The sequence below is a fragment of the Leuresthes tenuis genome, unplaced genomic scaffold (genome assembly GCF_036924035.1).
Source record: "Leuresthes tenuis unplaced genomic scaffold, fLeuTen1.0.hap1 SCAF_5, whole genome shotgun sequence".
Lineage (NCBI taxonomy): Eukaryota > Metazoa > Chordata > Actinopteri > Atheriniformes > Atherinopsidae > Leuresthes > Leuresthes tenuis.
Genome location: NW_027325359.1, coordinates 11,758,682 through 11,776,680, shown reverse-complemented (window position 1 = coordinate 11,776,680; position 17,999 = coordinate 11,758,682). Strand labels below are relative to the sequence as shown.

Genomic DNA, 17,999 nt, shown 5'->3' with positions numbered 1-17,999 from the left:
TTCCTGACCTTTCTTTGTTTGTCCTTAGAAGATGTCTGTGAGGAAAAATACGGTCTTCCGACAGCATGCTTAAAGCTCCGGCTTCCATGCCTCCAAGCATCAGGGACTTGAATCAGTCTGCAGGAAATAAATATTTCTCTATAAGTGGAATTAACGATTTGAGCCAAAAAAGACAAATGAACTGAGAAGGGTGGGTCGCTTGTGAGAGCGTCTGTGACCAGTTCCACCTTTACTTACACCGTGGAAATTTTAACCACATCTTTTAATCAAATCTTGCGAGGTCCATGCAGTGCCCATGGAAATTAAGAGCAGTGCAGACATATAGGGTTTCTCTGCACACAGAGCTCCTGCAGCTCAGGGTTTTTGACGAGGTCGGCCTGCCCTGTGCTAAGCTACACAGAGCTGTTTTTAAAAAGGGGTCCCTCAGGGGAAGCTGGACTGTGAGGAAAACCAGACAGAGGAAATCACACCCAGTTGAGCCCATGGCAGCCCATCTGGCTTTCTCAAATATGCAGAGAAACTATCTCTGTAAAAAGTGGGCACGCTTGTGGCAGTTACTTTGCGGTTGTTGGAGATGGTGGTTGGAACTAGAGATTTTTATACAGCAGTTAAAGGCAGAGAAAACACTGGAGGCGGTTGAAATATCAAATTCAAATGTACAAATTGAAGCAGTCTTTTTCAGGAGAAAAACCCTTCCTCAATAAACACTTTGTCTAAAATAAGAAGTTTTGTTTCTGCACAGCTGGAAACCAAAGGAACAAAGAACATTTTAATGAAGGAACAAACAGATCTGAAACCGCTCAGAGTTTTAACACAGCCCTATTACCAATTAAACGTGAACTCTACAGACTGTGACAGATAAAAGGGAAGATGATAGTGACAGTGGCTGCCTTTAAACAAATATATTTCATACTCGAGCAGATGACTTCCAGATGAAAGTGGGAAGCAGTGACAGACTTCAGACGCCGATTAACCAGGTCTTGTTTGAAGGGACAGTTAAGTCTGCCACTTGTAGAGATGACAACAACCATGGTGAAGTGAAACAGTGACAATAAAAAGAGAAGATTTCAAAGGTTTCCACAGTTTATACAAACCTCAGAGTTGAGAGGATGGAGATTTAAAGTTGAGCACAAGTGTGAGTCAGCAGTCTGTCTCAGGACAGAGAGCAAGAAAAAGAAAAATAACTGAATTTAACGTGCAGATTGAAATTTTGTTGAGAGGTCAATACTCCATCTGGATTGAAAGAAATTCGGAAAGTTATGTTATGTAACAGATATTTATTTGATCAGCTGTAAACAACAAAGATTAAATCATACAGGCTGACAGTTTTATACCAATCTGGAGAAATACCCATTTTTGGCCTTTTATTTTCATACTTCAATAAAATTTCCCCTTAGAAGTGGCACAAAGGGCTCATTGCAGTCATAATTCATGCTCACATTTCTTTTTTTCCCTCCTGACTCGGAGGAATGTGTTGATATTTTTGTTAGAGCGCCCTTCAGTGACACAGCTCCAAGGAATGGGAACAACCAAAGGTCAGAGTATTTCAGGTACTTAAGAAAAATATTCAAAAGTCACAATGAACTTGCCAGTCGTTTGATAAACTGGTGGGTCTCTGTCTCTCACACGCACACATACACTCAACAAAACAGTCCTTTCTCCAACAATAAACAGCCACAACACAACTAAGAGCCAACATTAAGGTACTCTGTCTTCAGGCGGCTCAGTCTGGTGCCATGACTGCGGATGATGAGAGACAGCAGCTCGTGTTTATCTTTGAGTCCCAGGGAGATGTCGGTGGTTTCCCTCAGAGCGTCCCTTATGTCGCTCACTTGTTTCACCACATAGCCGTTCAGCTGTTGCTCCTCTCGGAGCTCAGTTTCTTGACTTTGTTTAAACTTCACCTCCAGCTCCAGCAGGGACTTATCCACATTTGAGAAGGCCTCGCTGATCTGGGAAGTCTCCCGCAGGAGGAACTTCCCGTAGCTGTCCTCTCCGTCCAGGTCGTGCGCCACAGTCCGGCCGATGCTCTCCAGCAGCCGCGCCGCGTCCTCCGCCTGCAGCTTAGTGATGACGAAGTCTTCCCGCACGGCGGCGTCGCTGTCCTCTGAGGCCCCACATGGAAACACGTCGGAGAATTTAAACAACATCTGGCACTTCTCGGGGTCCACTGTCTCTTCATAATCCCCGTCCGGAACGAAGAAGTGATGGAAAGTGCCGTTGGAGATCTCCGGCTGGAGGGGCCCGGTGTATACTGCCGAGCATAATGGTAAAGATGTGACTATGATCAGCAGCAGTGGGACGGGATCCATCATGCACCTCCTCTCCCTCTTTGGCAGCATCTGAACTAGAGGCCGGATGCAGCGCGGAGTTTTCATCCCGACTCATGTTACACAATCCCCCGTCACCTAAAAGGCACAGACTGCCTGTTAAAGTCTGAAGGGCCCCTGGCGGCCCCTGGTACAAACACACAGTGTTAGTGCCACGTAATGAACCTACATTCAATCCAAGATTATTTATATTTGAGTAGAGACTGCTGACAGCTGTTGATGATTCTGAAGCATCTTGGATCTAAAGCAGATGATTAAACACGTGGGCGCAAATTTAGTAATTTGACTCTAATTAGTCTTATTTTAAAAACAAAACTGATTGGTTCCAGTGTAGGGTACAACTTACTGAACTATATAATTGTGCACCATTAGTTTAAAAAAAACAACATGTATTTGGCATTTTCAACTTTAATCTTACCTGACTGTGTTCTTTGGTATAATTTTATCTCTTGATTTTATCCATTTGATATTACACAAAGCACAACCAAGTCCCTCAAACGACAATTGGACCTGTCTTAATACTTAGTTCAAATGAGTCAGACTTACTTCTGACTCATTTGAACATAACATTTCTTAAGATTAAATAATATAACATCGATTAAAACATTAAGAATTGGTCTGAATAAACACTATTAAGTTTGACATTACTGCAAATATTGGGTCAGAGGTATGTTTATTCCAGTTACATCAGCTTTCTTTGAACATCACTCTGTAATTGTTATGAATCTGAGAAGACCAGTTATTTCCATTTTCATAGTGAATAGTTTTTCCATTCTTGCTTGATAAAGGATTTCAGTGAGTCAACAGTGGGCTTCCTGTGCTTTACTCATATTGTTCCAGAATGTTGTTTGACATTATCATGCTGATATAAGCAAGGTAATCCATGAAAAAGACATAATTAAGGTGGCATTATATGTAGCTTTAAGAACTATTTATGTTGTTTAGCATTAATGGTGCCTTCACAGATTTCCAAATTATCCATGACATGTGCATTGCATCATCACACGTTTTATTTTGGACTGTGCACTGATAACAAGCTGGATGGTCCCTCCAATCTTTAGATTTTAGGACAAAGAGTCTATGATTTCCTGATAGAATTGCATATTTTATTCACTCAGAGCCCAGCTCAGTTTCCACTTCATCTCAGTTAATCTTAAATGAGCCCAATCTCTGAGAAAGCGGCAACATTTCTAGATCTTGTTTACAGTGTTTTTCTTTTGTATGGAAGGGTTTCAGATTGCATTTGTCGAACACCAATCGTGTTCACTGATAATGAATTCTCTAAATTTTGATCTAAATAAGATCTTATATCCAGTCATTGATGAAATCCCCAAAATTCTTGCCATCTTTAATTTAGAGACATTATTTGTTCAGTCTTTCACAGAGTAATGAACCCTCCCAGACTCCACTTCTAAAATATGCAGACTCTTCTTTTTATACCAAACCATGTTTCAGACCTGTTGCCAAATTTTCTTTCTTTCTTTCTTTCTTTCTTTCTTTCTTTCTTTCTTTCTTTCTTTCTTTCTTTCTTTCTTTCTTTCTTTCTTTCTTTCTTTCTTTCTTTCTTTCTTTCTTTCTTTCTTTCTTTCTTTCTTTCTTTCTTTCTTTCTTTCTTTCTTTCTTTCTTTCTTTCTAGGATTGGAGTTGTACAAAGTCTGCTAACATTAAAGGAATAGAAACAGAGTGCTGTACAGGTCAACTGGTTAACGTACAGAGGCTGTAGTTCCTCAATGCAGCTGGCCTTAGGTCAAGTCCTGGCCTGGGGCCAATTGCTTTTCCTCCACTCTCCCTCCCCCCTGTCTGTCTACACTGTTAAATAAAGGCCACTACTGCCCAAAAAACATTAAAAAAGAATAGGAACACCATGATTTCTTGTCCAATGCTAAAATATATCAGGAACAAGAGAAAAGTGGTCTGAAATTGATTAGATGTAATTTTTATTGTATTTTCACATGGTGACAGTGTAGTTGGAGCTCACTCTGATGAGTTCAGTCAGGTAATTACATTACTGCATGGAGGGAGAGTCCCCTGGGCAGCGATCCCCTCTATTACACATCCTGTCTCGGTTAATTACATCTTCACAGGGTGGTCCCAGATGTAGCTCTCAGCTTTTAAGCAATACACACAAAATACGCATAAAAACTGGAAGCATATGGCGAGCTATAAACACTGGGCTGGTTATGTCCTGTGTTCAGTCCACCCATTTGTGGACCATGGAGCTTGTGTTTTTGCAATATCACAGAGAAAGTTGAAAAAAAAAAACATTTTAAAATCATCCCCCAACAAATCATATTTATTTAGAAATCAGGAAAAGTGAATATTTAAAGATTGTTGATGATTGTTGTTGATGAAACTGCTCATAGACAGTGTGTCATGCGGTGTTCTACCATTACTCACTTTTCTTCTCTGGGACCAAAAAGCAGAGCAGAGCAGGATGGAAGCGTTTACAGGATTTGTCAAGATGAATGATACAAGTCAGCAAAGGGTTAGCACACAGCAGTGGCAATGGAAACCTGAAGAAATATCAGAGGTCAGGTATAATTATGTAAAGTACCTTTGAGAATAATCTGAGTATACATACACATACTGATACAGCCCTCTGTGAGGGAAAGGGATTGCAGAGGTCAGGTGATGTAGGCCTTTTTTAAAAAAGTAGAGACAACAAAAAAACACTTTACACCTTGAACATATTGCTAAATTAATACAGTGTCATGCCTCCTAATGCAGACAGGGCAGAAAGGTGGGAGGCTGATGCAAGGATGAACAGAATGATTAATCAGATGCAGACGAGCAGCTGTGCCACATCAGGTCTGATTGCGTCAATCACCCACAAACTGTTCAAGTGTCTATATATAACAAAAATATTAATCAACTGTTATCTGACTCTTTAGGGAGCTACTGAAGAAAAAAAAAGTGATCTGCCTCTAAGCAGCAATAACAATGTAGTGATAGATGATATGATTAGGTTTTATGTACCAAACATGTTAACAAATAGTTGTCTATTCACTCATTATGCAGTGTATCAGTGGCTGAACAGTTGGGTTGTGGATCACAGATATAGCATGGTAAAATGCATATGGGACAAATAAAGCCCTCTTATCGGTTAAATTCTTGAGTCATTCTTTTTTCAAGCTCAGTGTTCACTCAACAAAGTGCCTCCTTTAACTCCTGAAAGATCTTTGGCACTTTAGCCGCTAAGAACACATTTCTGCTGTTTGGTGCTGAGCAGGCAGTGTGTCGTGACTGAACCGAAACGGCAAATCTGCAGGCCAGAAAAACAAAACACTAAGAACAAAGCACTCAAAAAGCTCCATAGCGTTGAGGTGAAGCTGCAGAATCACGTTAAAAGTTCAGATAACAACCATGATTTGATCTATTGTTAACATAAAATGTTAACTGCATTTTCACACACAGCTGGCAGACCTCATGTAAATATACAAGACTGTGTTTGACACATGCATAGTTTTACCGCTGATAGGGCTGAGTCATTTCCAACAGTTGTGCATGAGCAAATTTTCATTTTTTTGTGGGTCATTATGGAGTCAATTAAACAAAACCCATTGCCACGGCATATGTGCAGTCACTGTAATTTGTGGAAATCTGTGGCAATTTTACTTAATCTAACTCAGGAATTCCACATATTTTGCATTTCCCACCAGCTCTGAGTCATTAAAGGAATGCCTTTAGAGAAAGGAATTGTTTGTTTGAGACCACTGTTTGCACTTCTGAGCAAAGAGTCGACGGAGGATAGAGACAGCCTGAGACTTTCTGCATGCCTTCTCTTTCTGCTCCTTCTTTAAGTCTCACACCTGAAATAAAAATAGTGTATCTCTGCAATGACTCTCACGGAATAAACCGGCCAGCTCACCAAGGGAGAGAAGGGCACAGCAGGGTGAAACTGCCTGAAAGCAGATGTAGCAACAACTATAATTTAGTGGAGCTGGATAGGATGTTCTTGTTGATCCTCCACTGTATTATGTCGTGTTAGCATGTGTGAGTGTGTGTGTGTGTCTGTGTGGGTCTGTGTAAAGAGGCTTTAAGTCTGCAGTTTGGACAGATGCCTTTCATTCAGATGGAGATGGTTTCCTCTTAATGCTGATCTGAGTGAGCAGGCTGTGTGGGAGGCTGCAGAGAACTGCAGCTATCTCACAGTGAATCTTAATGACTCCATGCTCATTGCTAGCACAAAAATAAATGAGTAAATAAACACACAAATAAATAAATAAGTACAGTTTCAATTTGATCCTTAACACCTGGTAGATTATATCAGCAGTGATTGATTGCCTTTGTTGGGTTTGTTCTGATATACCTTGGAGAGATGCACGATGAGATTCGGGGATGTAGAGAGAGTTGGAAAATGAGGCCACACTTCATCCTTCAGAGAATTGTCCAGGACACCGAGTGGAGAAGTGAGGTAATCAATGACGTGCTTCCGGAAAGAACTGAGAAAGCACCTAACTCTGCACAAACTCCTAATTTTGCTGTCACTTGTTTTGAATCAGCATGTGGACACAGAACTACTTCAAAACCTGCAGATGGTGGCCGTGACTTCTGACTTTTCGTACAGCGAAAAAAAAAAGAAAAGATTGTTGAGTAAAACTCAGCCCCACATCTAAAGTCATTTAAATGTAGAATAATGTTACAATTTCATGAACAAACAAACTGCAACATATTTGTCCATGGTCTCCTCAAACTTTGCTGTAAATAAAGTAAATACACAGGGAATCAACATGAAATATTAGAGACGAAGGAAAATTAATCTCAGTGAATATAAGCACATGCATTCAGTGCCCATTGTATTGACAATTAAATATGTATTAAATATGGCTTTTTTCACCCTTGTGCTAACAGCCTTTGTGTTGGAAAATTAGTTCACATACAGCATCATTCTTAATCTTGCAGAATAAATGCCACGTGAGCATATAGTCAATTGCAAAGAGAAAAAGTTTTTTTCAGGCACATCGTCCTTTGAAGCGGGAGAATAATTATCAGTGATATGCACTGTAACAGTGTAGCATTAAAAACATTCTGTATTGTTGTTCCTAATCCACAGTAATCTCAGTTTATTTGTCTCTCCCTTTCTACATTCCTCACTCGCTACTAAATGATGACACTTTCGCAGTCCATACGCCCACCAACTGTTTAAAAGCAGAACGAGCACACACACTGCTGGAATACACCCGCTAAAGGTCACATTTGTATATTCAAGGGGGCATACGAGAGAGCTTTTTATTTCTTAATGCACCAGAATGGGCTCTTATGTGGAGCAAAGTTGATGAGAAATAACTTCTGCTTTCAGTTTAATCCAAATCTATGTGGACACTCCACTGTCATCAGTCATTAGCCTGATTGTGCTTCTAAACTGATCCAGATTTCGATCAGGGAACTAATGCCTTCTAAAATGAATAAAATCAAATGTAAGCAAATATTTTTGTTTGTTGAAATTAAGTTTGCCACTCACTTTAATCACTCTGTCTCAGAGCTCTTTCTCCTCTGGTGTTGCCGTCGTCTGATGGTGATCCTATGAAGGTGCAAAACTTTCAGCTCGTCCAGGTCTGACGGTTGAGAAGGTTACAGCACCTGTATTCAAAAGTTTGGCACAAGTACAGGCTGGTAACAGGCACAAAATGACTCAACATAACAGATCACAAAGCAGGGAGAAGCATGAAAGGACAACTATGTCAGACAAACAGGCAGGGTATCAAAAACAGATACAAAGGCTGAAAGCACAGCAAACGTGTACTGTTGAACCGGAGATATGCTTTGTGTGCTGGACGGATTTAATAGAGGAGTGAAAACCGGTTGATACTGCCAACAATATCAGTTGTGAAGGAATTTCTGCTGCCTTTTCTCTATTCCCACTTTGGAAAAGGATTGTAGGCCAAGTATGCAAACAAGGAGTCATTGTGGCTCAAACTACACCCTTGTACTGGATAAAATGTGAGAGGAGGCATAAAAAAAAAAGACGTCTATGGGGATCTATCTTCTTAAGAACTGCAACTTGTCTTATAGTTCACTGAAATGTAGAGGTAAAGAATATTCCTATTTGGAAACCACATTAGCCCTGCATATAAGGGATACACTGTGGTGAAGGGAGAGGGATCGTTACTGTAATGACATAGCGTCAGGGAATCATTTCCATCGCTGATTCTTCCCAATCAAGCTTATATATTCAAACATTTGTTATTAAGACATTCATTGGGTCTTATTTGCACAAGTCAAATTCAAGTACCTGCTCTAAAAATTTCCATCACATCAGTGGTCAAAAGAGCTGACTTATGACAGGACTTTGTGGCACGTGTAGTATTTTCTTACCACCAGCACTTAAATAGGCATGTAAGCACACCTGATTAACCTTGATTACAGATTGTTCCTCACTGCAAAGCATCATCATAACCAGGTGCTCAGGTGGCTAAGCAGACGTGATGTGTCAAGTTTTTGCAAGAGAGGACAAGAGGCTCATTTCCACATGTTTGCTGCAGAAAATCTTGCACTTGAGTGTCAGTATTTTCATCATCCACAGCAGAAGAAAATGCACAAATAGAAAAATATATACACATATTCAGACACTTATTCTAAAGCATGCATATATTCACATCAGATGATGAAATGCCCCTCTGATGAAATGAACTGCTAGATATACCACAACAAATACACAACTGATACCAGTACTACTACAGCTAAGAAGTTAAAAGGAAACTTTAATAAAGATCATTATCCAAATTGATCTGTTTTTAGTAGATAGCTAAACTGGATCAAAGTGTTCATTATAATTCCAGTGCAGCATTTCCTTTATTTTTCTTGATGTCAGTTCACTCATCCATTCAGCTATATTTAGCTATCCAAGGCTGATGCTTCACTGTGCCAGAGGTTTCCTTAGGTCAGCTTATCTGTAGTTGCTCACGCTTCATATCTGAATTATTTGATTCACCCAGCTGAGCTGTTTTTACAAGCCTGAAGCACAGCTGTCTTCACCAGCAAAATATTCACATATTAGACATTAGATATTTTCATATTGTCAACTGGTGCAGTTATGTTCACATAATTTTCAATTTGGTTGACAAACGTCCCATCAGATTGTAAAAACAGCACATATGATCAGACCAGACCTGTTTTACTGCCCTGCATGATTACACTTTCAATATGTGCTGTCAGCTCAGATTATTTTGGATTGGATCTGAGAGCTTAGTTAAAGCTGCCAGTAAATACTATACCAAGATTGTGTGTGAGGATGTACGGGTGTTAGTATAACAACAATTCAAAAATCCCCTGTGAGTGATCACAGAAATTAATGAAATGAATGAAAACTACATTGTCACTACTGTAATTCTTTTCAACTCTAAATCACTTTATAGTAATAAACCTGACAAAAATAGGGAGTGTGTGAGTGTGTGAGTGTGTGCGTGTGTGTGAGTGTGTGTGGGGTGTTCTGGTGAAACCCATGGGACAGAAGACAAAAGGTTTTTTGGTAACAGAAAAGGTAAGTGTGTTTCAGTTATTTAATCTTTTTGTATATTTCTATTTCAAATCACTGGCATCTCTTTTTGTTTATATAGACTTCCAGTTTTACATAACCGGAGTAAAGTGAGTCAGGCAAAGTCAGGGCTTTTCAACAATATTTTCATATCTTTTCGATCTTAAATTTTTTTGTCAAGAAGCAAAATCTTGATTCCTTTCTCATTCACTATGTTGGACAATCACCAAAATGTCAAAAAGTTAATGAACTGTATTTCTAATCCCCCCACTACCAGAGAAATACCTCAAACAGGGCCTCAAATGTTAACCCCAGGTAAAATGGGGTCAACAAAATGAGTAGGACTCAACATCTGGGGATCATCACTGCACAAAATGTCAGGCAGTCCGGCCCTAGCTCAGGCAGTGATTGCGATATTTCAGTCTGAAGCGAGACGGTAAACTGAGAAACAGACAGTGAGTGCCAAAAATGAACTATCTAGATAATATCAGTGGAAAATAAATGAACAAAAACATATATATCTCATTCTGAATGCAGAGCAGCAATGACTTCTCCTGAACTGAACAACCTGAGTTTTCTGCTGATTTGTGGACATCACTGTTATGACTCGGTTGTCCCCCGGAGGCTATCCTCTGCTGGCCGTCCTGTTTACACATGGGTGCTGTCGGATTTACAACCACAGTCTCGGCAGCACCACAGATTACCATCATTGTAAATCAGTGCTGAAACCTGGCATCAGTCATATGGAGGTGCTTGTGGGGACCAAAAACGATTTTAATGACTGTGTGAGCAGAAAAGTGGTTAAAATCACTGATATATGAGGCAGTGGTTGGAATTATGACTGATCTGGGAAACCACTCTGTTCAAAATACAAGTAACTCTGTTGTTGTTTCAGTGGTAGATGGACTCAAAGGTTGCCCCTGCAAAACAACCACTAACGGCTGCAGGATGTGCAACTGAGCTGGGGGATAGATTTTCTGTTAAACCAGAGTTTCTTTCTTTATGTAAGGAGCAGAACTTTGAAAAACACTGCTTCGCTGCTTTTATCTCTGGAGTAAATTCTCTATTTTAAGGCCCTATGTTGTATCAGTCATCCAGTTCTATACAATTTTGTGTAGACTTGTGTTTAAATAAAAAGATTTTCAATCTTTACTTATCACTTTTTATCTTGTAAAAAAAAAAAAAAGACCAAAAAAAACCTCCAAAACAATTAGAGTGTTCTAATATGTCTTACAGTCTGTTCCAGGTACTCATTTCAGGTTTTTTTTTGTGTTGCTTTTTTCCCCCCTTTGTTTTAATCAGTTATCGGCATCTTTTTGCCTGAATTTGTGCCTTCGGCGGTGCAGCCTCAAGACCACACAAGTTTGTCAACTTGCCTTTGTATCGTACAGTGTAACAACACCACAACAACACTGAAGAGGAACGATGTGTCCTCTGTATTTTCTCTAATAGATCTAACAGTGACAGTCTTGATGTTGGGCTGTGACATAATGTCTGGTAAATCAAAGAGGTGAAAGGAAATATCACAATGTGGGCAGCGTAACGGGGAAAAAAATTAAAGTATGAAACATTTGTCATCAGAACTCAAAGTAAACCTTTACATGTTTCTTCTGGAGTGTTTAGAACTCACTGTAAAAGGCTAGTGTTAGCTGAGAAGACAAATGGAAAAACAGTTAGTGGTGAGGGCTGAGCAGCAGTGGCATGAACTTTAATAATGTGGGAAAATACTACAATGCACACACAGTGGGCATGTTATAGAAACACAATCCTCTTAACTGTATGTTATATGATCGTTATTTGGCAAGAAGGTTTGTGGTCTGTGATAATAGCGAGGAGAAATAATAAAACAGTGTCTACACTCTAGTGGGTTTCAGTTTGTTCCATAAGCAAAATTTGTTGAACTGGAACAGTTGTGAAAATGATAAAAACTCAGAGGCCCTTTTTCCTGCTCTTTCACTTTACAACAGAGAAAAAAAAAAAAACTGAAGAGAGAAATTTAGATTTAAAAGGTACAATCCATAATTTATTACAGAAAAGAGTGATATCCAAATTATTCTATATTACATTATTTCTTTTTTTTTATACGTTTCAGTATATTTTTTACATGTAAACAGGAATGAAGTAAACAACCCTATTGATACACTTCATGTCACAACTGATATCAGCATATTATACAGTTAAATCTATTAGCTGACGTCACCGTGCTTCCACATCAAGTACATCATTGCTCAAACACAATCCTATTAGGAGGCATGACATACAACAGAAAGCTTAATCCCCCCCCTGGACGGCTATGTTTTCAGATATGTGCAAGGTCACTCCATTATTACTTATCATACATACCCATAATGTGCCATTCCCGACAGTAGAAGGCATGAGAAAGACCTATAGACCACTGTGCAGCATTTGTATTAGTGAGAAGGTGAACTGATGAAGATCCATTAGGAAATGATTAGTAGCTGAGCAAATCCGACATCCAAGGTCATGTATTCGTTCATAAAGTCAACCCTCTCCCTTTGGGTTAAACACCCAAAGGTATTTAGGGGTAAACGTCTTCATAACTCCCAGCTGAGCATCCAAACACAGGAACTCTGGGGATTCACATCTGACTCTCCTTGAAATTACAGGACAGATGATAATAATTAGGACACTCCACTCCAAAAAAAATGCTCCTTCAGCATGAAATCGTACCACATCAAGAGACATATGCTTTGATCAAGACCCCCCCCCCCCCCAAAAAAAAGGAGGTGATATGTTCTTAACAACAAGCTCTTAACCACATTACAGAAGTTAGCTCTGCTCAAAGCAGGAGTTAAGACATGCATAATCTACAGTACAAACGTACCAGAACATCTGCATCTTCTCAAAAGAAATAGCACTCAAGGATAACAACATGCATAGATCTTAAGTGTTCACATAGCAGGGAAGATGTTCTGAAAACAACCTTAGGAATAAGATCTGAAATCAAGTCTTTTCTCCGTTGTGAATGAAACAATGAGTCATTGCACTGAACATGACCTGAAAGCCTCACTAGTTTTTGACTAACAACCGGCATCATACAGGACGTCTCCACTATGAAGTACACACTATGAGTGGATGGCATGATTTCTGGTCTGCTCGAATACAATAACTGCAATCACGAAACAACGTAAAGAAAAGATAAAAAGTCAAACATGCTTTTTACTGAGTATGCATAATAGTCATGCGAAAGCACTGCAGTGCAAAATGTGTGTCTGGAAAAGCAGGACACCTTCGATTGCATCTTAGAAAATACGTTAAAAAGTCGAACACCTGCAAACATTCAGAGGACACCTGAGAGAAATGTGGATGTTACTTCGTCTATCTAAGGGTGAGAAAAGGAGAACTCATACCAACAGCGTAAAAGAATTATAGAAAGAAATGAAAAAAAAAAAAGAAAAAAAAAGAAAAAAAAAGAGAAGAGATGTACAAAAGCAGAAAAAGACAAATCCAAGCCTTGCAAAATGTAGGGCAATGCATTCAGGGTAGCTCTATTCTTTACCATCATGTGTTAGGTCGGTGCTGCTTTCACAGTTACTCTGCATGAAATTGGATCAATATGACTCGTCCTGTTGTATGGATCCACTTTTAAGTCACCAACTAAATACAAAACCTGCCTCGTCAGTAATGTTCACTCCTCATACTCCACGACTCTCTATATTAGTGTGATGCTGATCCTTATTCACAGGGCAAATATCAGTCATGATGCCTTTTTTTTCCTGAGTTCTCCAGTCACATGCATGCTGTTTTAATACATGACATCACGACTGACCACAACAAAAGGCAACGTCACAATGCTGCGTCTAATAAAACTTCTCAGGCTCCCGTTTTTTTTTAGTGAACAGTCAGAGCTGTGTCTGATCATATGTTTAATAAAAGACAGGGGCAGGAGAATGCATTTCATGTACAGTGAGTGAGGAACAGTGGATGACAGTCTTTGCAAACTGAACATCCAAGCCACAGGTATTTTCAAGTTATCCAAGTTTCAACCAACTCCGGACCTTCCAACAACAAATGAAAAACAGACTGCGAGGAGCAGAACGGAAGAGCAGATTTGTGGCTCTTGCAGTGTATATATTGCTCACGACGGGAATCGAGTTACAGCGTATACCGTCGCCACATGCTGAGAGACTCGAATAGGTACTGTGGCGTGACTCGCATCCAAAACAAACCTTTCCAGGAGAGTTCAGGGAGTTTTACAGCAGATCAAACAACAGCATAACGAGAAAGAATATTTCTTGCATTTTAAAAAAAGCACGTGCTGCTCAACATGATGTTGGTGACACAACTGTGGTGGCGCAATCATATTGTTACACTGTAGGCACAATCATATTGCACTAAGTTCACATTTCTTCAATTCAAGACAGTCAAGTTCAGCAGTAGCACAGAGATTAACACACAGCTCACACTGAGAACACACACACACACACCCACACACACGTGAACCAGGCATCAAGACAGGGACTTTGTCTATCAAAAGGTAAAAGGTAAAAAACAGCACTACCATGCACTTTATAGTTTTCAGAGAGAAATCTTTGTCAAATGCACTGAATGGACGTCAACATCCTTCAAAACAGGTGTTTACTGTTATGTTATATGTTCTTTGCAGTTAATGAAATATCTGCAAATATCAATCAGCATGCTTCAACAGTAATATACAGTTATTTTGTAAGAACGGTGTTTTATTTGGTAGCAACATCACCAGAATCACTCTGCGACGAGAAAATGTTAAGTGCCACCGGAGCTCTGTCACAAAGACGCAGTTCTGTTGATGCCGATGGGAGGGAAACGCGGCCATGCTGCGAGCTGCACCACACTGCAGAGTCAAAGGAAAGTGCTAGCTGCCACAAACAGAGAGTGCAGGATGGGTGCCAAGAGCGAACAGTGGCGATCTGCAGCCCTTGATCTGCATAGTAAACATTACATTTGCAAAGGTTTTCCCAACATAGCTATGACACAGCACAGACCCAAGGGCAACCTGCTGGCTGGAGCCAGGTGAGGGATTAGGGTGGGTGGGGCACAATACAGGACATGGAACAGATGGCCAGAAACAGCTCTGGGTCAGAGCTTGGGCTGAAGCCAGGCAGGTTTGGGAGAGGATCTCTAGAGGTTGTCTTTGGTGTAGAGAATCAGTCGTGCAAAGCTAGACTCTCAAAGCTGAAATACATAGATAAGCAAGAAGGTTGTGCCTGTGAGCTGAGCGGTGTGTTGTGGAAACATGTGGGTTAAACTAAGGCCACTCATGGTGATAACGCCTCCCGTTCTTCTTTCTCTCTTTCTGGAGATGCTCCAGTTCTGCTTCGTACATCATCTCCTGCATCAGGTATTTTTCCCGCCTCATGCGATCGCAGAGATCCTTCGGCATGTCCGGAATGAGGTATGCTATGAAGGACTTGATCCCAAACACCAGGTGCTGAAAGTAGCAATAATATCGGTTAGCATGCAGAGAAGACTCCAGTTGTTGCTTTCGGTATTTGCTGCATAAATGAACAAGAACACTAATGTAAAACCAAATACAGCTCACAGGAACCCCCAAGTAATTTGGAGTTTCTACTATGTGGGCTTTGGATGGAAGAAATGTATTAATCTTCTTCAGGCCCATGATATAATTAAACAATAAAAATCATAAAAAAGCTGAGCTCTCAGGCTTTTATCTTACTGACAGCACATAAAAATACCTAAAAATAACAAATGTGATTTAAAGAAGCACACTGAGGCGATTTAACTGTAGCTACTGCCCTTGCTGGTAAACATACATGGAAGAAAGTTGCAGTGACACACCTCAAACACGATGATGAACGCCAGCCTGGCAGCTAAGACATGCCAGAACTGCAGGGTAAATTCGTAGGGCATTGAGCTCCAGGGTGGTGCTCTGTAGTCTCTGTATCTGCAGTATCTGGGCTGGCTGCTGTTCTTCACCTCCCACATATCAAACACAGACAGGCTGCTATTAACGTAGCCTTGCAGACACCTGAGGGAAGCAGGAAAAGCTTTCACATCAAACACAAGTCGCCCTCACGGATATAGCTAAACCATCCACACTATTTTTTATTGCTTACTCATCCTCATGGTGGTGTCTCTTGTTCATACAAGGCCCATATTTGAAGGCGTAAACAAAGCGGGGGATGTAGTCTGAGGTTATAGCGATGACAAAGGCGTTGGTGATGACTGCCAGCACTCCGATGCCCTCGAGAATCCCATGCCAGATACCTGTCAGTTGAAACAGAGGAAAACAAACATTGTTCAACACTTTATCTGACATATACATATAGCGACAGTGTGGAAAATCGGCATTCAGGATAATAGTTTAAACCGTCATTCTTTAATAAAGTGTACTGAAACGATTCATTAAACCTCTAATTAGTGAAACATTAACAAGAATTAGCCTGAAGGATATAAATCAATGAGAAAACTGTGAAATGAAATATCACTGTGTTTCTTGATTGCAGATTAGTTTGTGAATGGTCTGTGTGACCGACTCATGATGTAGCATTTAAAGCTGAGGAATTTCAGAATGTTTCAATGTGCTTTTTGTTTACAGGACAACATGCCACATGAAGCATCGTGTCTTTTATTACTGGGCAGTCGAAGGATGGTGTTTGTTATCATATGGAGAGGTGGGCTGGTGGGATGAGAGATGCGACATATGGCAGCACAGAACGGCAGGAAAAGGAGACGTATCCATCTCCATAGGCTAGACCGTCACTGGTTACCATAATATTTCACAGATGCGAAAAAGGACTCTGTTCATTTCTCCAATTTGTGTCTCTTTGTCTCCTCTCCTCCATCCTCTGCCCATGACCTGGACATCAGTCTCAGCAAAACATCATGAAGAATGTCTCAATTTTTAAACTGCTCCCGGCAGAAAGGGGAGTGAGCGACCAGGAGTTGTGGCAGAGGAGCTATTAGTGATGAGTCATTAGACGATGTGTCAAGGAGGTGTGACAAAGTATCCCAGACTGTAAATTGAATTAAACAAACATACAGTACCGTGCAAAAGTCATGAGCCATTCCTCATTTTCTTTATTTGACTTTCAAAGAGCCCAAATTTCTTTTATAAACTATTCCCGAAGACTACTCAAAGAAATGGCAAGAAAGCTCGTCTAAGATGGTTCAGACTGTGTTGAACAAGAAAAAATATTGACTTTCAAGCTTGTTAGGACTTTACAAACTCGGTTTTGCCCTCTATGCTGTATTTCCATATATGTTTGCACTATTTTCAATAAATCACAACACCTATTTTCAGTTTTACTGGCAACTAATAAAGAATCGAGGTGTGGCTCAGGACTTTTGCACAGTAATGTCGATCGTAGAAACAGCAGCAGAGAGTAAAAAAAAAAAAAGGAAGCCATGTCACACCTCATATTTAACTGATGTAAGTGTAAAATGACGACTTCAAATAAAAACCTCATATTTTGTTAAATGCCTTTTACCTTGACTTCTCCCATCTAAGATGGAAGGAACTAAAATGTAGGGAGAGGAATGAAGTATGTAAAAACTGAGAAATAAGAGGAGGGGAAATCGCATCTGATGCAAAAATAGTTATAATAGAGTAAAGCGAAAACCTATATCAGTTGCTCGGGCTGGCATGGGTCTCCTCCACTGAGTGACGAATTTGTAGGCGTCCAGACGAATCTCGATGATGTTGTTGAGCAGAGCAAGGAGAGGAGCCAGCGGGAATGCTGCTACAAAGATTGTGGTGAAGCCAAACTGGAGAACTGCAAATCAAAGAACCATTTGGACCTCAACATCGATACAAACACGGTTAAGGACTGAAATATATTTGCCATTTCCTTCATACACCACTAAACAGAGCAAATGTTTTACCCATTTCAAGATATTCATCCACCAGCCCATGGGCGTTCATGGGCTGCAGATTCCAGTCTTTGTCCCATTGTGGAAGCTGGGTTTTATTCTCCACATTCTGCCCTCCACCACCTCCTTTCTTCATCTTCCTTCGGGACCACCAGTTCTGCAGCAGGCTAAGAATGTAGAAAGCAGCCACTTTATTCTTGACAAAAGCACGATAGGAGCCTTTCTATTAAGCACCAAATAAAATCATTTCATGCTTGTCTTTAGAAGAATTGTACTGTCATGTGTTAATGAGTTAAAAGGCAAAAAGACTATACAGACTAATCAGTTAAAATCACCCATTAAGGCATTTTCATATAGATAAG

General features: G+C 40.2%; 2 protein-coding genes across 5 annotated transcripts in view; both read right to left on the bottom strand.

Moving 5' to 3' along the window:
• Positions 1-1,257: 1,257 nt before the first annotated feature.
• fibina (fin bud initiation factor a) lies at positions 1,258-5,640 on the bottom strand. Its single transcript, XM_072386011.1, has 2 exons — positions 4,728-5,640; positions 1,258-2,408 (listed from the first exon to the last, which is right to left on the bottom strand). Exon 2 carries the CDS (start codon positions 2,376-2,378, stop codon positions 1,686-1,688), a length of 693 nt encoding a protein of 230 aa, XP_072242112.1. The 5' UTR covers positions 2,379-2,408; positions 4,728-5,640; the 3' UTR covers positions 1,258-1,685.
• A 6,202-nt stretch (positions 5,641-11,842) lies between these two features.
• ano3 (anoctamin 3) overlaps positions 11,843-17,999 on the bottom strand; it is a 34,719-nt gene continuing 28,562 nt past the window's right edge. For all 4 annotated transcript variants that reach the window (XM_072386001.1, XM_072385998.1, XM_072386000.1 and 1 more), the window contains exons 21-25: positions 17,650-17,804; positions 17,388-17,540; positions 15,882-16,032; positions 15,604-15,793; positions 11,843-15,235 (exon numbers count right to left, since the gene is read on the bottom strand). In XM_072386001.1, coding sequence (XP_072242102.1) covers positions 15,053-15,235; positions 15,604-15,793; positions 15,882-16,032; positions 17,388-17,540; positions 17,650-17,804 — 832 coding nt within the window. In that variant the 3' untranslated portion in view covers positions 11,843-15,052. The remainder of the gene's footprint in view (positions 15,236-15,603; positions 15,794-15,881; positions 16,033-17,387; positions 17,541-17,649; positions 17,805-17,999) is intronic.

Excerpts from the sequence above, each read along its gene's own strand:
- fibina (XM_072386011.1), bottom strand. The coding sequence starts at position 2,378 with ATGAAAACTCCGCGCTGCATCCGGCCTCTAGTTCAGATGCTGCCAAAG.